The sequence below is a fragment of the Leguminivora glycinivorella genome, chromosome 14 (assembly GCF_023078275.1).
Source record: "Leguminivora glycinivorella isolate SPB_JAAS2020 chromosome 14, LegGlyc_1.1, whole genome shotgun sequence".
Taxonomy (NCBI): Eukaryota; Metazoa; Arthropoda; class Insecta; order Lepidoptera; family Tortricidae; genus Leguminivora; species Leguminivora glycinivorella.
Window position 1 is genome coordinate 3022000 of NC_062984.1, and position 20972 is coordinate 3042971.

At 40.1% G+C, this 20972-nt stretch overlaps 1 protein-coding gene across 4 annotated transcripts in view; it reads left to right on the plus strand.

Moving 5' to 3' along the window:
* Nucleotides 1–20972, plus strand: part of LOC125233122 (WD repeat domain phosphoinositide-interacting protein 2) — a 49381-nt gene that overhangs the window by 25852 nt on the left and 2557 nt on the right. The window contains exons 3-8 of one of the 4 annotated variants that reach the window (XM_048138987.1): nt 6389–6479; nt 7843–8341; nt 9002–9215; nt 11218–11372; nt 14150–14209; nt 14880–14979. In XM_048138987.1, coding sequence (XP_047994944.1) covers nt 6389–6479; nt 7843–8341; nt 9002–9215; nt 11218–11372; nt 14150–14209; nt 14880–14902 — 1042 coding nt within the window. In that variant the 3' untranslated portion in view covers nt 14903–14979. Of the gene's footprint in view, nt 1–6388; nt 6480–7842; nt 8342–9001; nt 9216–11217; nt 11373–14149; nt 14210–14879; nt 14980–20972 lie in introns of those variants that run through there. The other 3 variants (XM_048138985.1, XM_048138988.1, XM_048138986.1) reach the window with 3 other exon arrangements.

Consider the following 20972-nt stretch of genomic DNA (forward strand, 5'->3'; position numbering starts at 1 on the left):
GATATAATATTATGGCTAAAGCACAAAATATTTGCTCTTATTTAGATAACCTAATATAAAAACCGACCTCAGTGCTATAAAGATTAAACAACAATGTACGCGGTGGAAATGTTTGTACACATCACCACATCAGCTGTTCTCCTAGCCAACGTCACAATCCCTTACGCTTCGTAAACGTATCGCAATATAGCTAGCTCTCTATCGCTCTGTGTACGTTGCTAATACGATAATGAAAAATTAAAATGAAATATTTATTTTCAAGTAAGCATATATTATTACAATGCGCATATGAACGTCAAATAAAGCCCCATTTAGATGGTACGAGTTTCTCGCCTCGAACGTACGATTATCGAAGTACGAGAAAAAATATCGTATCATGTAAACTATGCGTACGATATCGCACAAGAGGGGGCGATAATCGCCTCGCCTTTGATATTTGTATGTCTCCGTGTAAACAAAACACATATGCGAGAATCGTATACGAGTTTATACGCTACTCAGTCGAAATGAATTCAGTAGAAATCATGAAAAACATGGTGTTTTTATATTTATAGCTGCCTCTCAGTAACTGCTAAAACCAAAAATTAATTCGGCTTATTAATATTATGCAGTTAATGTTTACCTACTGACATTTTACCCCATATATCTATGGGGCAAAATGTCTACTATAATTTAAAAAAAATGTTATTTATATTCTATGTTTAATAATATCCTAAACCTAATCGCAAGTATCGCAACCAAGATTTTATTAGCTAGGTAACGCTACGTTCGAAATCATTATTTTCCCTATTGTATATTATTGAGACCTTCATAAATCATTTATAGTGTTTTTAATATTATTGGGTACTATTCATCTTAAATTCAAATAAATCCAAGGTAAATTATACCCCATATTATAAAAAAGCATATAATATATGTGTTTATAATTAATTAATTAGCAACTAGGCAAGCAAGTTGACAGGCAAAACTCGTATGAAAATCGGTTCGCTCCGATTCGTGCGATAATCGCACGTTCGAGAAAAAATGTCATACGAGAACCGGTTTAGACGAGTCGTGAAATGTTATGGAAATATCTCTCGAAAATTCTACACTCCGTCTAAACTATTTCGCCTGGCGATAATCGCCTGGCGAGTCTCGCATACGATACTCGTATGCGAGTTTTTATTTCTCGCACTAATGTAAACGTTTTCGTACGATACTCGCCAGGCGATTATCGCATACGATAATGTCATACGAGTTTCTCGACCAAGACGGGCGAGAAACTCGTACCATCTAAATGGGGCTTAAAGCTACAATCGTTATTGTGTAGCTCCCTCTTCCGTCACATCTCGGACACTGGCGATCAAATATGTATATGAAAGAGGCGCGTTCCTAGCACACATTCTAAGCTCGTGTAGGTGAACGCGTAGCATGCTTGTGTGAGTGAGATATGACATGACTGGTCGACTGTTCGCGTTTTTGACAGGCGGTAACTGTGAGGTACCTAAGCGAGAGCTGGTGGGCGGCACTTTCTGCGGGGAACGTGAGTGGCCAAACTGTACGATAGTACCTATTCTTTGTTATTATTGTGCTTCCGTATTGGCGCAAAAGTACCAGTTGCGTTTTGATCGGCGTCTAGCGTCAATTGTCATTTCGGCTAGGCCAGGTGACGTCGCCGAATGGCATTTCTGCGACGCGAAACGAAAACGAAACGCCGCGAAAGGTAGTCTGACTCTGTCGCGCCAATACGCAAGAGCGATAGAGATGGATATCTACGAGCGTTTCGTTTCGTGAGCGTTTGTGCCATTCGGCTACGTACCCAGCTGTTGTGGCGCGATAGAGACTGCGTTTCGGTCGCCACGTAGCGTCAACGATTGTCATTTGTCACGTTTGTCACTTTGGGATCATCCACATATTACGTCACACCAAATTTCAGGTTTTTGGACCCCTCCCCCCCCTATGTCACGCTTTTTTGTATCCCTTTAACAGGGATTGTCACATTTAGTATGACCCCCCCCCTCCCCCTTACACTGTGACGTAATATATGGATGACGTTATACCGGCTGGGCTCTGAGTCACTGATTATTCGTCGCGTGCTGCGTAGGCAACAAGTTCAACTACGCATATAAACATTATATGCGGTTTGTGGCTTTCTATATCAAAAGGGTCCTGCTTTTTATATAAAGGTGAACAGGACGACGCTGTCATAAATTCATAATCCTTTCGCAGTGGAAATGTTGTCTGAGCTCTGAATCACATATTGGTGGGCAAATCATCATGTTTAACTAGTAACTACGCATATAAACATTATACGTGGCTTTCTACATCAAAAGGGTCCTTATGCGTCATATAAAGGTTAACAGGACAGCGTTGTCATAATCCTTGCGCAGTGGAAATGTTGGGACGCATCAGCTGTGTCGCGAACTGAGTCACTTAGTTTATTGTTCGCGTACTCAGTAGACAAATCGTCACTACTTTTAAAAAAACTTGTATCTTCGTCTGTCAATGAAAAGAAAATTGTAGTAAGTATGTATGGAATGCATATAGACTTACTGCGTTTTAACTTTGAGGAGAAGCATGAGATACGAGATTTTTTAAAAGTAGTGACGAAATCATCACGAGAAATGACACTGAGTAGACAAATTATACGAGGCTTTCCATACCTAAAGGGTCCGTAGGTTAAGATACAAAGGTTACGAGGACGACGGTCATAATCCTTACGCAGTGGAAATGTTGGGACGCATCAGCTGTTCAGCTGTGTCGCGAATCAAGTTCCGAGTCACTTATTATTCGCACGTGCTGGTGCTGCGTAGGCAAATCGTCACGCTCAACTACGCATATATAAACATTATTATTATATTATAAACACAGCAAGTAGCAGAGACATTACGAAAAGAAACGAAAAAAAAAACCTGCCAAGAGCGTGCCGGGCCACGCTCAGTGTTGGGTTCCGTAGTTTTCCGTATTTTTCTCAAAAACTAATAAACCTATCAAGTTCAAAACAATTTTCCTAGAAAGTCTTTATAAAGTTCTACTTTTGTGATTTTTTTCATATTTTTTAAACATATGGTTCAAAAGTTAGAGGGGGGGGACGCACTTTTTTCCTTTAGGAGCGATTATTTCCGAAAATATTAATATTATCAAAAAACGATCTTAGTAAACCCTTATTCATTTTTAAATACCTATCCCACAATATATCACACGTTGGGGTTGGAATAAAAAAAAATTTCAGCCCCTACTTTACACGTAGGGGGGGGGGGGGGTACCCTAATAAAACATTTTTTTCCATTTTTTATTTTTGCACTTTGTTGGCGTGATTGATACACATTTTGGTACCAAATTTCAGCTTTCTAGTGCTAACGGTTACAGAGATTATCCGCGGACGGACGGACGGACGGACAAACAGACATGGCGAAACTATAAGGGTTCCTAATTGACTACGGAACCCTAAAAACAAGAAATATGCCCTTTCCTATAATGTGAATGTGACCGTGCTGAGTTCACAACGTTTCTCTAGTAATTTAAATGTTGGCAAGAACCAAAAAGAATGTAACATAGAACTCTGAAATTGCATGGGTTAGTAGCCTACAATAATTCGCGTATCTATAGTTAGGCGGGCTGTGTACAGTCGCCATCAGATATATAAGAGCGTCCGAGGTACTCAAAATATCTGAACACGCCTCTAACGCCTAGGCAATAGAGGCGTGTTCAGATATTTTTGAGTACCTCGGGCGCTCTTATATATCTGATGGCGACTGTACATGATTGCCAAAGATATGCCCAAAGTATCCTGATTCTTTGAGTAAAAAACATTTTCGAAATAAACATTCAATAAGCATACCAAATTGTACTCAAATCAAATGTTTGCTTCCTAATGAATATCCAGAAATTCCAGATTAGAATATTTTTAAAGGACAGTTGAGAAAAATAATGTTTTCTTGATGTCACTTCTGACCAGTTTGCTTTTACATTGAAAACTACTAGAACATACTAGCAAATATTATGATAAACACTTTAGTGGCCGTTAGAAAAGCTGGCACTATTCTGAAGAGCTTTATGCCTACTCTAAAGGTAAGTTACAATATCTTACATCACCCAAGCAACTTCTACAAATATAAAAGCAACATATACATAAACATATATGACTTCATCTTGACATAACGTCATTCTGACGTCACAGCCCGCGTATTATAAACGCATATCTGCACTCCTTCAAATCCACTTTAAACTCTATCTTTATCACCTATAGCTCTTTTTACAATAATATGTTCTCGCGTCTACATCGCTAAATACCTATCATCTTTTATCGTTTGATTTTCAAGTTAATCTCAAAGAGATGAAGTTGTTTTTCGCTTGAAATTGAAAGTGTGACGCTGTTATGTGCACGCGCATAAATTCGCCGATAAAACCGCGCCCGCCGCATTTGCCTTGTTTGCAAACATACCCCCTCCTCCCCCCTTCTCGACACGTGTATTAATAATCACTATTGTTATGCAGCAAGAAATCAACCACGGTTCTTGTGATGTCAGGTCGCTCGTAAATAATAAAGTCGATTACTAAGTGCGTTACATACTTACTTAGGTTTGTAATTAGATTTCCGATACATGTGCGGTTATGAAATTTCCGGTGGATGCTACGGTTGTTGAACTCTGTTGAGTTTTTCAGGGTTTTCTTTAGGGATTCAGTATTCATTGATTGATGGAGTCCTTAAAATAGTTTCTCATGATCCTCCTTGCGTTATCCCGGCATTTGCCGCGGCTCTTGGGATCCTGGGTTCCGCTTTTGACAACTAGTTTTACTAAAGCGGCTGCCATCTGACCGTCCAACCCGAAGGATTGGAAGATCCGGTTTCCTCACGATGTTTTCCTTCATCGAAAAACGATTGGGAAATATCAAATGAGATCTCGCACATAAGTTCCGAAAAACTCATTGGTAATACGAGCCGGGGTTCGTACCCGTGACCTCCGCATTGAAAATCGCACGCTCTTACCGTTAGGCCACCAGCGCTTTTTCCTTAAAAATAGACGACTTTATTCTTAGTCCGATCGGTTGACCCTGACCCTGCATATTATGAACAAAAGATAGACGGTTCAAATACTGGTAAGGGCATTCATACGTGTTTTATGCCGATGATTAGTTTGGGGTTAAGATCCATCTTTGTAGTATTGCCCTCAAATATTGACCTACAACGCATTGACAAATCTCTTGTGAGTTGCGAGCGTCTATAAGCTCCTGTAACCGCTTACTATCAATACGACAGTGTTCTTATTCGTCATCCATGTTATAAGGAATAAGTAAGAGAAAGTTGAACTCATCAACAGAAAAGTCAATGAATTTCCTTTAGAACAAAGAAAAAAATATCGCAAGAACATTGACCGAGCATGAATCACAAGTAAAAAGAATGGACAGGACAATTGATAAACCGTGTCCTGTTCTTTATTGCTTTTCTTTGAAACCGATTACATACATAAGGATAATGTTTTGGAAGTGAACTTTACAATATGATATGCGTGTTTTATCATTGTCATTTGTTCAAGTTTTTATATAGGTATTGTAAATACTGATGGATTCTGACAAAACGCCCCAACTATGAAAAGGCAACGAATCATGTCGCATAATTGTTCAATCACATAAGGTTGTTATGGTTTTTACTTTTTATACATTTTTTTAATAGACAGATGTCAGTAGAAAGAAACAAAATGAAGTAACCGGCCGGTATTCTACCGAGAGACTAGAGACGGCCGACTGAGTGATATCGCACTACGCTACTTTTTATTTTAAATTACGAGTATAAATGGGCTTACTCTTGGCACAGTATAAGAAATAGTACTATCGTACAGTATGGCCACTCCCGCTCCCCGCTGATAGCGCCGCCCACCCCCTCTCGGTTACCTCACAGTTACCGCCTGTCAAACACGCGAACCGTCAACCTGTCATATCTCACTCATACAATCATGGTACGCGTTCACCTACACGAGCTTAGAATGTGTGCTAGGAACGCGCCTCTTTCATATATTTGATCGCCAGTGTCCGAGATGTGCTCTTGGCTACAGACTAGCCAAAAGCAACGCAGGCGTTGTACAACTATTTCTATGGTAATTTACGCACAAGATCCGTTTTTTTTACGTCATTCTTCGGATCTAGTGGTTAAATTATCATAGAAATAGTTCTACAGCTAATATGGACCGTATTTCCACGGATTCGGATCGGACGTAGCTTGGATAAAAAGGTCATGCCATGTCGTAAAGTCGTAATGTCTTGTGCGACTATGCAGATTGTTACTTGTGTATTTTATTATCAATTAAGTTTTAAGGGTTTTTTCAATTAATAATCCACGGGGATTTGTGATGTCCACGGATCCACTTTTTAAATTATACTTGTATTTAAATGGATGTTTGTTTGCTTGCAGGAAGCTGATAGTATGCCACTACAAGAAGGGCACAGAGATATGCAACTACAGCTATAGCAATACCATCCTTGCCGTCAAGCTCAATCGCTCGGTAAGTCTTTAACATTCTTTATTTTATTTCTATGGATACCATAGTATCCATAGAGACTAGAGACATACAGCTTTTGCCCGCGGCTTCGCTCGCGTTAATTTCGAAAATTGCGGAATGCTCCATACTAACTTCCATCCCCCCTCATTTTTGGTAAGTGGGGAGTTAGACAAAAATTAGCCTATGTCACAATTCGTCGTTGCGTTTTGCCGTGAAAGACGGTCAAACAAACAGACACACGCACTTTCCCATTTATAAGCCCCCAGGCGAGACACCGAGTGAAGCGAGGAGGGTTGTGTCCCGTATTCAGACCAGCGAAGAGCCTTTACATATAATATAAACAATGCATTATTAGCAGTGATCGGAACTATGGGAGTAAAACTTTAACAAAACCTTAGCGCTTACATAAATTTAAAATATATTCAAGATTATTATTTTCAGATCAGTGTTAAATTTGATTCTATACCTGAATCCAAGATTTCTAGTACATTACTACAAGGATATTAATATTTTCATGGCTGTATAAGTACTCTAAAATGTCCACTTAGCAAGTTTTGTTAAAGTTTTGCCCCCATGGCCCATAGTTCCGATTCCGATCACTGATTATTAGTATGGATTATTAATATTAAATGGGAAACATTTCCTTTTCAGTTAAATAAAACCGGTATAACCTGCTATAGCAATTAAACATTTACATAGTTATTGGTATCGTGGGCGTATTCTAGGCGACCTTAAATTCACTTACCGCGTACATTTACATATCCGATGCAATCCTATAAAACATGTAAATTATGTATATAAAGTGGACGGCGTAATGTTACGTCAAGGATGATACGACCACAAGTAAATGTAACTTGAATGATGTTATATAAATCTCATTCAATAAGATAAGCATAAGTGGCTCCCCTGATGTTGCTTATGTCCATGGGCGGCTCGTCTGCTCGTTTGCTGCCTATTTCATAAAAAAAAAGATGAATTAACGGGAACACATCTGTTTTATCATGATTGAATTGAATGCGAAAGACTATCAACTTTTTTTAGATCGTATTTCTGAATCATCAATTTCTTTGAATCTTGCCCAGTAGGTACAAAATAGTCTACACTTGTAGATGTTCAGTCTACTGTTATTAAGCCTGACCAGAGATATATGACTATTGTCTAGAGGGCGTTGTTATTCTGTATGCGGTGACGCCGGTGACAGTTCAGTTTAGTATGAAGAAAATAGTTCCAATAACATTCCGCAACATGGCGCTGCACGTAGTCATATAAGTATATTTCTGATCAGGCTTATTGCTTTTATTTTGTTTCCACAATTTAAAGGAGATTAAAACGTGCATCTCTACATTATTTTATGTGTGTTTTCCAGCGGTTAGTGGTATGCCTCGAAGAGTCGCTCCACATCCACAACATCCGGGACATGAAGATCCTGCACACGATCCGCGACACGCCGCCCAACCCGCGCGGGCTGTGCGCGCTGGCGCCCGCCGCCGACCGCTGCTACCTCGCCTACCCCGGCTCCAGCGCCGTCGGCGAGGTGCAGATCTTCGACGCGGTCCATCTCAACGCCAAGTGCGTCCTCAGCGCACACGACTCGGGACTAGCCGCTCTCGCCTGGTCGTCGTGCGGGCGGAGACTAGCCACGGCCTCCGAACGGGGCACAGTCATCAGAGTGTTCGCAGTGCCTGAGCGAGTACGCCTTTTCGAGTTCAGACGGGGCGTCAAGCGATGCGTGTCGATATCGTGCTTGGCGTTCAGCGCGTGCGGGACCTTCCTCGCGGCGTCGTCGAACACGGAGACGGTGCACGTGTTCCGTTTAGCGGAGCCGCCGACGCCGCCCACGCCGCAGCCCGGCGCCGAGGCCCCAGGTAAGACATAGAGTGAAGCGAGGAGGTGTGTGTCGCGTTATGATTTGATTTGTGCGCTAAATATGACTTATGCGGCTTATGCCTATACTGTATCACTTACGATTTAGTAAACTACGGAGATCAGTCAATTCTTGGTGCGCTGCCAAATTGTACCTGAGGTTGCAATTAGAGTACGTCTATTACAGGAAAAGTAACGCCAGTTTAAAAAGGCAGGAAGGTCAATATATGGTATTAAGGAAAGTATTACCTTTCCTAATGACCTAATGGCATCAATGGTAAATGGAGAGCGGTGAGCGGCGGCCATACATTGGAGCGAGACACAGCGATGGGACTTTTCATTCGCACGTATGGCTGCCGCTCACCGCTGTCGCGCTTAGACCGATGTCGTGGCTGGGCCGGTACACTTTACCTTGTGGCACACCTCGGAAACTGGCGATCAAATATATTGAAAGAGGCGCATTCCAGCACACAGTCTTAACTCGTGTAGGTAAGCGCGACGCTGTATGAGTAAAATATGACAGGTCGACTGTTCGCGTTCTTGACAGGCGGTAACTGTGAGGTAACCGAGAGGGGGCGGGCGGCACTTTCAGCGGGGAGCGGGAGTGGCCATACTGTACGATAGTACTCTTTATTATACTGTGCTTGTGGTGTTGTTTCCAGCGGGCGCGGCGGCGAGCGGCGCGGGTGGGGGCGCGGGCGCGGGGGGCGCGGGCGAGGCGGAGGGCGGCGGCTGGCTGGGCTGGCTGTCGTCCGCCGTGGCGGCCGGCGCGGGGCTGCTGCCCACGCAGGTGGCCGACGTGCTGTCCCAGGGCCGCGCCTTCGCGGCCGCGCGGCTGCCCATACAACCCAGCCGCGCCATGGTGGCGATAACCAAGTAAGTGTTATCTTTAAAATAAACCTACACTAACGTCTAGTTATGGACTGAGAGCCCAGAGACGCCGGCCATATATGTAACTAGCTATTTCCCGCGGCTTCGCCCGCGTCTAAAAACTAATCTTGTTTTCCCATACAAACTTTGGACCTCCATTTCACCCCCTTAGGAGGTGAATTTTGAAAAATCCTTTCTTAGTGCTCCTCTACACCTTCTAAGGAACCTACGTGCCAAATTTAGAATCTCTAGGAGCAGTGGTTTCGGCTGTGCGTTGATATGTCAGTCAGTCAGTCTAAGAAAAGTAAGTGTATTAAAAAAAAACCTCATAGCAAAAAATGGCCGTCGGACCGAACTAGGTAAATATGCAGACATTAAACGTCAATACGAACTATATTATTCCAAAGTATCCTTGAAAATTTGAGGAAGGTCTGGCGGCTCTAAGCTCTTAGTCCATTAGCACTGTTAAGGATTCTAGCCAACTTCTAAAATTATATAATAATTGCGTCGAGCAACAGCCTAGGTGCAAGGCCTCGCACAGCAACAGCCTAGGTGTAAGGTGCACGCTCATATTGAGCGTACAACGGGAAGTGTATATCAAACAGTTGAAACTCATACAAGTACACATAGAGTACACATAGAGCACACTTACGAGTACACATAGAGTTTGGGCATTTTCGCGAGACCAATCACAAAAAAAAAATTTCTAAGGTAGGTAAATTGTATGTTTTTCCTACTCAGAATCACGAGCCCTTTCGATCTAGGACTTTAAAACAAGTGACAAAAAAATTGTCCCAAAATTTTCTATTATTTTGCATAATTTCCACTTTGTAACTGCAGTACAAAGTGTTTGAAAAATAGTAACGAAGTGGAAAAAAATAATTTGGGACGCTTTTCCCGCTTAGTAGGATGAAAAGGGCTCGTAATTCTGACTAGGAAAAACATTAAATTTGCCTATTACAGAAAAAAAAGTTTTTGAATCTTTTTTCGCGAAAATTACCCTTTACAAGATGACGACACTAGTGTAAGGTCTCTTGAACACATCATATAAATTCAAGACAAGTTGTTGGTAACATGTTACATGTATTTACATGACTTTTGTTTAATTTGTCTCAATAAAATTAATCTTTAAAAATAATGTATACAAAGAATATCTCTTTGTACAGGTTATTGGCCTATGCGAATATTACACAAAAAGAAAATGTACATATTGTATGTTTTAATCTGATAGATAAACTATGACCTCGATAAGGATTAATTAAAACTACATCATCGTAAATCATAGTCATAACAGTAAACACACATATGTTAAACGAATATGTACTATGTTGTAAAGTATGTACTCTATACAAATATTTTACAAAAGCTTATTGATTTTTAACGGGCTTCAAACAATTACAAAAAGAGGTGGTTCTCAATTCGTCTGGATGTGTTTTTTTTATGTATATTCTTGATTTTATTTTGTGGGTGATGTATAGTAGTTATGACTGCTGCTGCAGTAATAAATAATATGTAAATATAACTAACATAGGTTTAAGGGAATGTACACTAACACTATGGATTTTTTCCGAAATAAAATTATTGAATTGAATTGATAAACCTGTCTAAGAAGACAGGCTTTCTTAGACAGGTTTCTGCAGTTTGCCTCTTTATTTGGCTAGTTGTATTTTTTATGTTATCTTCTTCATGTTATCTTCTTCAATATTCGAATTACTCGTTTTTGTTTATTTAAAGTCATTAACGGGTGGAACGCGATTAGAAAGAGACAAAAAAATTGCATATGTCACTCTCCGTTTCTTCAATTATCTCCACTTGAAAACTCATGTCAATCTGTCACTCCGTTCTGCCGCGAAAGACGGACAAATAAACAGACACACACACACTTTCCCATTTATAATATTAGTATGGATATAGGATAGCTTTTCTTAATGAGCCTAACGTCCTGTCGAATGTAACGGAGATCAAGAAGAGCAACGGCGTGTTGTAACATTACCCTCTCTAATTCCAGCGTGGGGCGCGCCCCTCGGCTGCTGGTGGCCACGGCGGGCGGGGAGCTGTTCGTGTACGCGCTGGACGCGGCGGAGGGCGGCGAGTGCGCGCTGCTGCGCACGCACCGCCTGCTCGAGCCCGGCCACGCGCCGCCGCCCGCCATAGCGCACGAAGGTGAGTGCCCACTCACGCGAGGGAAGGCTTCTGATGACACGAGAGCGAGTGTGCCCACACATTTCATATACCCCGTGGAGCTAATTATTAAAACATACACACCAATTTTAAGAGTTTTCTAATACACAACTTTGACATCCACCCGCCTTCTTCAGTTTTCCGTGATCATGATACGTGCGACTGCGCCGAAATTCAAATAGGTACAAATAATTTATAAAGTCGCCGAACTAATGTTGATCTGTTAGAGCCGTTAGAGGAGTCCATAGATCAAGCGAACATAACTACTTAGCGTGTCAAACGAACTCGATCAAATCCACTGAGTTCTCCGTCTTTACTCACGGCTTGCAGCTTTCGAGCGTAAATATAAATTTTGTAAAAAAAAAACTGTAAACTTATTTTGATATTTTTGCAATCAAGACAACAGTAAAATCATAGCGATAGCTACATAAAGAAATATTGTACTAATTTTGAACGCGTTTCACTATTAAAAAGCTTACTAAATTTTGTTTTATAAAAATTTATCACTTCACAAATTATGAGAAATACAAAGCAAATTTTCGAAAAACGGTTCTTTAATAAGCAATAAAACCGGAGACCGTATAAAACATCATCTTTTTTATTAGACTTATATTGACCGGGATATAGACCGTGATTACCTTTTTGATTTTTGTCGAGCTCCCGATATTTCGACGCAGTTGCATGCATCATGATCACGGAAAAAACCGTGAATCATTCAAAACTCTTATCATCTTTTTTAACTAGATTCCCCGAAATAAAATTAAACTGATTTCAGTTTATAAATTACTCCTTTGTCTAAAAGTCGCTCGAGAAAACGTTATCCACAATATTTTATGCAAAGCTCACATGCCACATCTATTTTTTAACCCACTGACCACAACTTGCTCAGTAATCATCAGAAGTCTTCCAAAACACAACCTTTAACTATAACCTATGTAGTAATCTGATCGCCACATTAATCGGCCGGGCGAGCGCCGGACCCCATGGTCCGGCCGCGACCCCACGCCGGACATTGCACCCAGCTTCCTGCCCTACGGCACGCAAGTGCCACTCCTCGGCACGCAAGTGCCACTCCTGGCACTTTAGTACCGTCCCTAACTCTCACTTGTGCTCCTACAACCACGGCTATATTGCCACTCCTAAGGCCCTCTAGTGCTTCTTAGTGCCTTTAGTGCCATCCTCACGGCACTACGCTTGAAGCGAGGCGGCCATTCTCTGCACCCGACAGTCTATACTCTTATCTTTTCTATGTCACAATCATTACTTCTTAGCGTAGACTGGGATTGATTTTATTGCGATTTCATTTCGATATTAGACTCAAATAATATTTAATAGATTTCACAATTCACAACACAAAGCTTTCTTTCATCTGGAGCTGTTTAAGAGCTTGAAACATTGGGATATATTTTAGATGCTTTACATATGTAGTGAGAAAAGATTTGCCTCCGTAATGTTACGGAAACGTACGATCGTGTCATGCTATTTCAGTCAGTCTCAGTACAAGATGTACTGACATTGACTGAACTAGCATGACAAATACGAACGTTTCCGGAAAAATACGAAGGAAACCCTTTCCGCACTACATCTGTAACTATTTTGTCACTTTTCACTATTTAATACATTCATTACTGTATTAGGTATGAAGTTTTTAATTATCCTTTGTTTAAATAGTACCACTATTTTGATCAAATGAGCACACAAGTGTTGAAGATCTTTTTTACCTATGTTTAACAAAGTTGTTGATGTCGATTTTGTTTCATATTTTAAATGCACCATAGACCAACGAAAAATTAACTATGTATTTATGTAAATACACGATAACATCACAGAATTGCTGCCTAGCTTATAGTATTGTGCAGTTGGTTAGATTAGATGTAAACAAAAATAATTTTAGTTTGTATCATATATCAATTCCAGTCTGCTCTATAACTAACGACATATTTATTTATCTAAAGTAATTTTTAATAAGAAAAAAGTAAAATAATACTCATTCCAAATTCAATATATTAATATTGTACTAAAATTCTGGCACAATATTTCTTTATTATAATTATAATTGTGTATTATATATCCAGATTGGGTTATGTGCGTGACGTATGTGTGGTGTATGCCGAGGTTCGAGCCCAAGGCGTTTATATATTTATTTAAAATTTACATAAAATAATTGGTATTTTCAAGATTGAATATATTTGTGAAATAGGACCGGGGATCGAGGGGGCCAAAAGTCAAAATCATGATCGTTTCGAACGCAAAGTTTTTTTTAGAAAACATCACTGATGATAGATAATCTGTCCAAAGGTCTGATGATAATAAATCATCCTTACAACAGCATGGGTGTATCCCCATAATAATCTTGTGTAAGATGACTATCCGTTGTGCTCCTACTAAATCAGCTAAAACGGTTTAGGTCTTAAAAGTGCCGGTTCGAATCTGGTTTTGGGTATCGGCTTTGTCTGTCTTTATTATACGATATCTATGAGACAAAATAATTGGCATGAAGTACAGATGTAGGTCGAAAACGGTTTCCTTCGTATTTTTCCAGAAACGTTCGTATTTGTCATGCTAGTTCAGTCAATGTCAGTACATCTTGTACTGAGACTGACTGAAATAGCATGATGCGTTCGTACGTTTCCGTAACAATACGAAGGCAAGTCTTTTCGCACTACATCTGTAGTATTTCGGTTCCCTCGTCCCCGTATGTATGCGTGTGTGTGTGCGTGCGTGCGTGGTAGTGTGGGCTAACGCTCTTGTCGGTGCAGCTGGGGGCGGCAACAGTTACGCGGGCGCGCTGCGCGGCCGCGACCCCGCGCGGATGTCAGGTCGGTACCCCCCACACCCCACCCCCCTCCCCGCTTTACACACCCGCGACCCCTCCCCGCCCCCCACCTGAGAGCTCTCCAAATTTTGACCCGACACGGCCAACGGTCCAGCTAAATTAAGGTACCTATCTATCGACGCGGGATTCGAGAGACTCGCGCACCGCATGGCAATGGTCTATCTGAACGACATAATAGTACAATTACTATACGAAGTGCGGAAAAGAGGGAATTCGAAATGGCCATAAATTAAGACGTAAGGGAGTGTTTTAAATCGACACGAGTTACGAATTCCCTCTTCTCACGTTTATACGATGTTTTGCAATACATATGGCTTTAAGTTTCGACCTCACACCATATGTACTGTTAACCTTTTTTTTTGTCGACTTTCCCCGATCTCCCGTCGATAGATATGATGAGACTCATATGTGAAATTTTGCTATAGTAGTGGACCGCATTAGCCAATCGGGTCCTAATTTGGAGACAATACCCTACCTGGTGAGTACGCTTAATATCACGGCGAACCTAACCCATCGCGGCGGTCCATACCGTCGCGAGCGGGCTTGTTAGTTCTAAGACTTATATGGGAGCGAGGCCTAGTGTATAACCTTAAGCTGTATACAGTGTGTACAGTATACAGTGTGCGTGTGTCTGACGGGCGGGTGTTCCGCAGGCGACGGGGAGGGCGCGGAGTAGCGGCGGCGCCGGCGGGAGGACACTCTGTATATACACGTTACACGTTTTCTACCAAATATATTCCTATATTACGCTTAGTGTGATGGTTTCATTCGTCCGAGTCCGCCCTTGCCATGTCAACTATACTGAGGCTGGTTTTAGTCATGCGGACCGACCGCCTCGAGCGATCCGCACCTGACTAATATGTATTAAATTCAGCAGGGCTAAGATGGCTGTCTATCATTTGTGACCAGGGGCCTATTTCTCAAAACTGAATGTTACAAGCGGAAATCTCTTTCATCTTATCATATTAGACATTGACTGACTACCCCTTGTAAATTATTACTTGTAGCTTCGAGAAATGGGCCCCATATCTGGGCATTTTCAGAATTTGGGTCCCCCCAATTAGCAAAAGTTGTTAAGTAACAAAAATTAATTCACTGTCAGTTTTGTGACGACCATTAAGCATAAAATCTGTCTAAAAATTTACTTTTTTTACATTCTGAATGTAGATTATCGCTTAAAGTTTATGTAATTAACACAAAAACAATATTTTTATTGAAATTTCATGCTTAATTATCGTCACAAAACTGACGGTGAGTTAATTTTTGTTAACAACTTTCGCTAATTGGGGGGTCCCAAATTCTGAAAATGCCCGTCTATCACTTTATAACAAGTATGTAAGTGCGCAAGTGACGCATGGCATGGCAAGTGACAAAAACACGACCATGATACGGCCACTGGGGACGTGGCCCGGACGGGTCCGCGCGGACAATATCAACTTCATACAAATTGGTCGTGCGGATTGCTCTGCGCGGTCGGCTCGCGAGAACAGCCTTAAATATAGAAAATGTAATTAGATTATTATACTGAGATAGTCAGGCGAGGTTTGATAAGCGCGCCATGTTATCGAATACGTAGCTTTTGTGTAATCAGTACATCGAAACTTGACTAAAATGATATCCATTTCACAACTTCTAGAGACAGCTAACAGCTTTTAATCATTTCTGCTGGCCGATTTGTATAATTAAATATGTAACGAAATTCACAATAAATATACGAATACATTTATATAATAATAGCTATACCTATGGGATTCAAAATTGCTACAATGCAAAAGTCCTACTTGAATAATTATCATTAAAAAGTAAATGTTGTTTATCATAATCATAATGTTAATAATTTCTATACCAATGAATTAAAATTGCTTATACTTAACACAAAGAAAAGTGTATAAATTTGGCCAGTAAAAAGTTATTTTTATCCTTGACTTGATAAAAAAATGTATGTTTGATAATATGTCTGGACTGTATCAACATACAAAGATTCATATAGATAAATACATCGATATTTTAGCATTTAATTGAACTTTTAATCACATTATTTAAGCGCATGCTTACTGACAAAGATGCAAATGTGTGAGCATGTAACATTGCTTGGAATAAATGTCTAGGCGCGTTTCATTTTTGACCTACTCTTGATTTGAATTGTAAAATAGTACACTATAAAATAGAGTAGGACAGGTTTGCACTAGATAGTTCAGTGTATTTTATGTTTTTTTTACTCGTGTCACTAATAACAATTGTTTTTTGCAAGAGAATGTACTAATTGATTGGTTGTTTCATCAGACCTCGGTGATGTTTTATTCCTTGTGATCTTGTTTGTAAAATTTGAATGATAATACAGAATAGAGTGTAAATACACTAGGTAGGGATCCGTAGCTTGTGATTGTGACTGTCCAATTTTTAAAGATAAGACTACGTTGGGGTACATTTATTTTTTTCATTTTTTCACTCCTGTCGAAATTACATTCGCAATGATGGTTCTTGATGTCAATGGCATGGTGGAAAGTACAAAATATATTTTTGCAAAAGTGAATTTATTTATGGTTTACAATATAATGCTTTATTTTTTTATTTTAATCTCGGTACTTTCATGATTTATAGTGCCCAAATAAATTGAAGGGGGTAAATTATCTAACTGATTGTGATTAAATTAATGTTTTATATATAAATTATATCTTAGGCATTAATCAACTTTGTAATATTGTTAGGTATGTATAATTGTAAATAGTAGTATTAATTTTTAAGTCTGTCATTCTAAATGTTACGTATAAAATAGTAGGTCTAAATTCAATATAATAGGTATTTTAATCTGATATAAATAAATGTAACGATTTTTTTACATAAATGCGAATTGTAATTATTGGACAGGCACAGTAGAATATAAAATATATGGAAAAAATAGTAAATTAATATTATGAATTCTTTCTTAAGTCCTTGATTTGGAACGTATTGTGATAAAAGCATTTTTAGGGTATACTTATTAATCGCTCTTTTTTATATTGTAGGTTTACTGAGTTAATTGAAGAAATAATGTTGATGATAATACCGTTCCGGGTACGTACTACGTAGCCGAATGGCACAAACGCTCACGAAACGAAACGCTCGTAAATATCTATCTCTATCGCTCTTGCGTATTGGCGCGACAGAGCCAGACTACCTTTCGCGGCGTTTCGTTTTCGTTTCGCGTCGGAGAAATGCCATTCGGCTACGGGGCCTGGTGTTTATAAATACATGTTATTGACCAAAAAAACTTAACAATCAAATTAGCTAAACTATACAATGAAAGGTGACTTATGTTTGCAAAACCGATTTACGTTTGATTCTTGTTAAATATTGTTAAGAATATTGCTTCCGAAACATGGACTTATTAAACATCAAATCATTAAAAGCATAAGTATTAAGTATCTAGTGTAAGAACGGTAAGTTCACCATTTCTGGACCTCCCCTTCGACACGCTGGACACCTCGGATCCCATTATTATTGTTCGAATCACACTTTGTCATATCGCTGACATATCATAAAGGCACTGGTCCCACCGAAAGCGAGTGTAAACAAAAGAGACGATCGCGCGAGCGAGTTATTGTTCCTCGCCGAGTGATGGACTATAAATCGCTCGTGTTCTCTTTTCATTTTGTTCGTTTCTTTTGCCGATAATTCATCGCTTACCTTTTGGTGGGACCAATGCCAAAGTCAGCGACATCACAAATTGTCTATTGAAGAGGACCCCTCCCCTCACCTCATTCGCTTCGGTTCTAACGCCGCCATCACCTCACAGCGCGGCCTCGCTCCGTGTTAATCAAGATTTTATTCATTCCATTACATGTGTAAAACTTTAGACAAAAGATAAGAGTTACAAAGTGGCGACATCATATTGTCGTCTCGTTTTCGAACGTATATTGATTTCAAAGGACGACAATACAATGTCGCCACTTTTTTTATTGATACTCTTTTTGAACGGACTGTGACGCCATTTCTATAGCGTTGACTAGACGACGCTCAAAAGACTGTTCACAAGATTATTTTGTCCTTTTTCTCATTTGAGGCCATACACTAACCCTTATTCATAAACGTACTCTAAAGTTAACAAGCCGATAAAGTTCGTTTGTCCTTTTCTATCACACCAATACGTCGGAAAGGGACAAACGAACTTTATCGGCTTGATAACTTTAATATGTTTATGAATAAGGGGGTGAGTATATAGCCTCATTATTTGGGAAATGTCTTAGGTACTGGTCCCACCAAAAGCATAAGCGATGAGCTATTGCCAATAGAAACAAACAAAAGACAGTCATGCCCGTGTAAATAAAATCGCTCGCTTATAGTCCATCGCTCAGTGACGAACTATAACTCGCTCGCGCTATCGTCGCGTCTCTTTTATTTACACGTGAGCGACTATCTTTTGTTCTTTTCTATTGCCGATAGCTCATCGCTTGCTCTCTTTTGTTGGAAGTGTTGGGACCAGTGCCTTATATCAATCCTTCAAGCGAAGTTCAAATGGGTCATACCTAACTCTTCTTTCTTACGAGCTTATTATGGTTGAGTGATAAAGCATTAATCTTTTTCATGCATTTGGTGTTTGTAGGTGGCTGGAGTTGGGGTTTGGATATGGGAGGAAAGGACATTTATCCTGTCTTTATTTGTTATAAACAGACATCGAGACTTTCAGCAATTTTGGTGTAGCATTGTCGCGTTAAAAGAATATGATATATGTCCGAAGGCAGCTGGAATAGTTAATTAGGATTAATAACAGTAAAATGAGCGTTCATTGATCATCGACCTAGAAAACACATGTATGAATTCCTTTATTTCTACCATGCTGCACTGAAATTGCTGGAAGTTACGATGTCTGGTTATAGACGAAACCATAATATACGTAAATCTTCTGGCGTGTAACAATTTCCAAAAAAATCATTAATAGTTTTCGTAATGATCAATGCAGACAAAAAGTACAAAAAGTCTTCTCCATAGCACAAGTATGCACAATGGGATATTCCAAAGTACTTACTCTAATCGAGGGTTTACTGGGGAAACCCGATAAGTTGAGCAAACTGGTTTTTGAAATTCGAACTATGTACAATTTACTCAAATTTCTTACTTCAACGAAAAATTAACTCGATTTATCGGGTTTCCCCAGTAAACCCTCGCTATGGTATTTAATTTACTCAAACCACAAGTAGCACAAATCGAAGGATGGCAAAATTGGGATAATGATAAAGAACAAAAATCTAACACAGCTAGCTAGTTGCTGCTTCATTTTGGACATACCAGTAGTCAAGCAAACCAAATCTATTATGCAATTAACATTTCAATAATATTTAAAATAATGACAACTTTTCATTTATTTGTCGAACTTTCTTAACTTTTTACAGAAAGTTAATAACTTTTAACCCTTATGTGTATTAATCGTGAAAGTTCAAACCAGTGTTTTACAAAAGTTTTTCAACTTCTTTAATATTAGGACGTGTCGTTTTTATTCTTTGAGTGTTTGTTTTATTTGGGAGTTGATATCGCTGTCCTTAACTTTCAAGTGTGGTTGAATCTAATATTTTAATTGTGTTCGTCATTACATGGATAACGCGAAATAAATGTCAACATTGGGACTTCATAGCAAATAAAACCATAATTAGGGTTTCCCCAGACCTATCGACGCGGAATCAGCGTTTGCCGACCAAGAATTGCTCGTTAGTATGAAAATGCGTAAGCGCTGGTAGCTTAGCGGTAAGTACGTGCGACTTTCGTTCCGGAGATCGCTGGTTCGAACCCCGACTCGCACCAATGAGTTTTTCGGAATTTATGTGCGAAATGTCATTTGATATTTACCAGTCGCTTTTCGGTGAAGGAAAACATCGTGAGGAAACCGGACTAATTCCAAATAAGGTCTAGTTTACCCTTCGGGTTGAGAGGTCAGATGGCAGTCGCTTTCGTAAAAACTAGTGCCTACGCCAAATCTTGGGATTAGTTGTCAAAGCGGACCCCAGGCTCCCATGAGCCGTGGCAAATGCCGGGATAACGCAAAGAGGATGATAATGAGTATGAAAATGCGTACGCGGGCCATTTTTTTCAAAGTTTTTTATGTGGTTTCCACTCTGCAGAATCGTGAGCTCTTTCAATCCTAATAGTAGCAAAAAGTTTCCCAACGTTTTTTTCCCGTTCCGTTACCATTTTTTCATACATTTTGTATGGCGGTAACGGAATGGAAGGTCTGAAAAATGTATGGAAACCTTGGGACATTTTTTTTCTCCTATCAGGATCGAAAGACCTCGCGATTCTGAGTATGAATCGCGTAAAAATACCCATGTTACAAAAAAATGGGGTGGACAACTTTGAAAAAAAATTACCCACGCATGCGTTTAGCGACAACGACATACTAAGGGCCCATTTACACGGTACGAGAACTCGCATGCGAATTTTATTACATTGCGGTATTGACGGGCTGTGCAAGGTGGAATATAACCTCAACAGTCCGCAATGTATCTAAAATCGCATGCGAGTTCGCGCGCCGTCTAAATCAGGCCTAACGGCTCAGCCACGACAATGGTCTAAGCGCGACAGCGGTGAGCGGCGTCCATACATTGGAGCGAGACACAGCGATGGGACTTTACATTCGCACGTATGGCTGCCGCTCACCGCTGTCGCGCTTAGACCAATGTCGTGGCCGGGCCGTTACGAGCGATTTTTGGTCGGCGATTGCCGATTCCGCGTCGATAGGTCTGGGGTCTGGGTAGACCCTTATAGGGAGCCTGCAT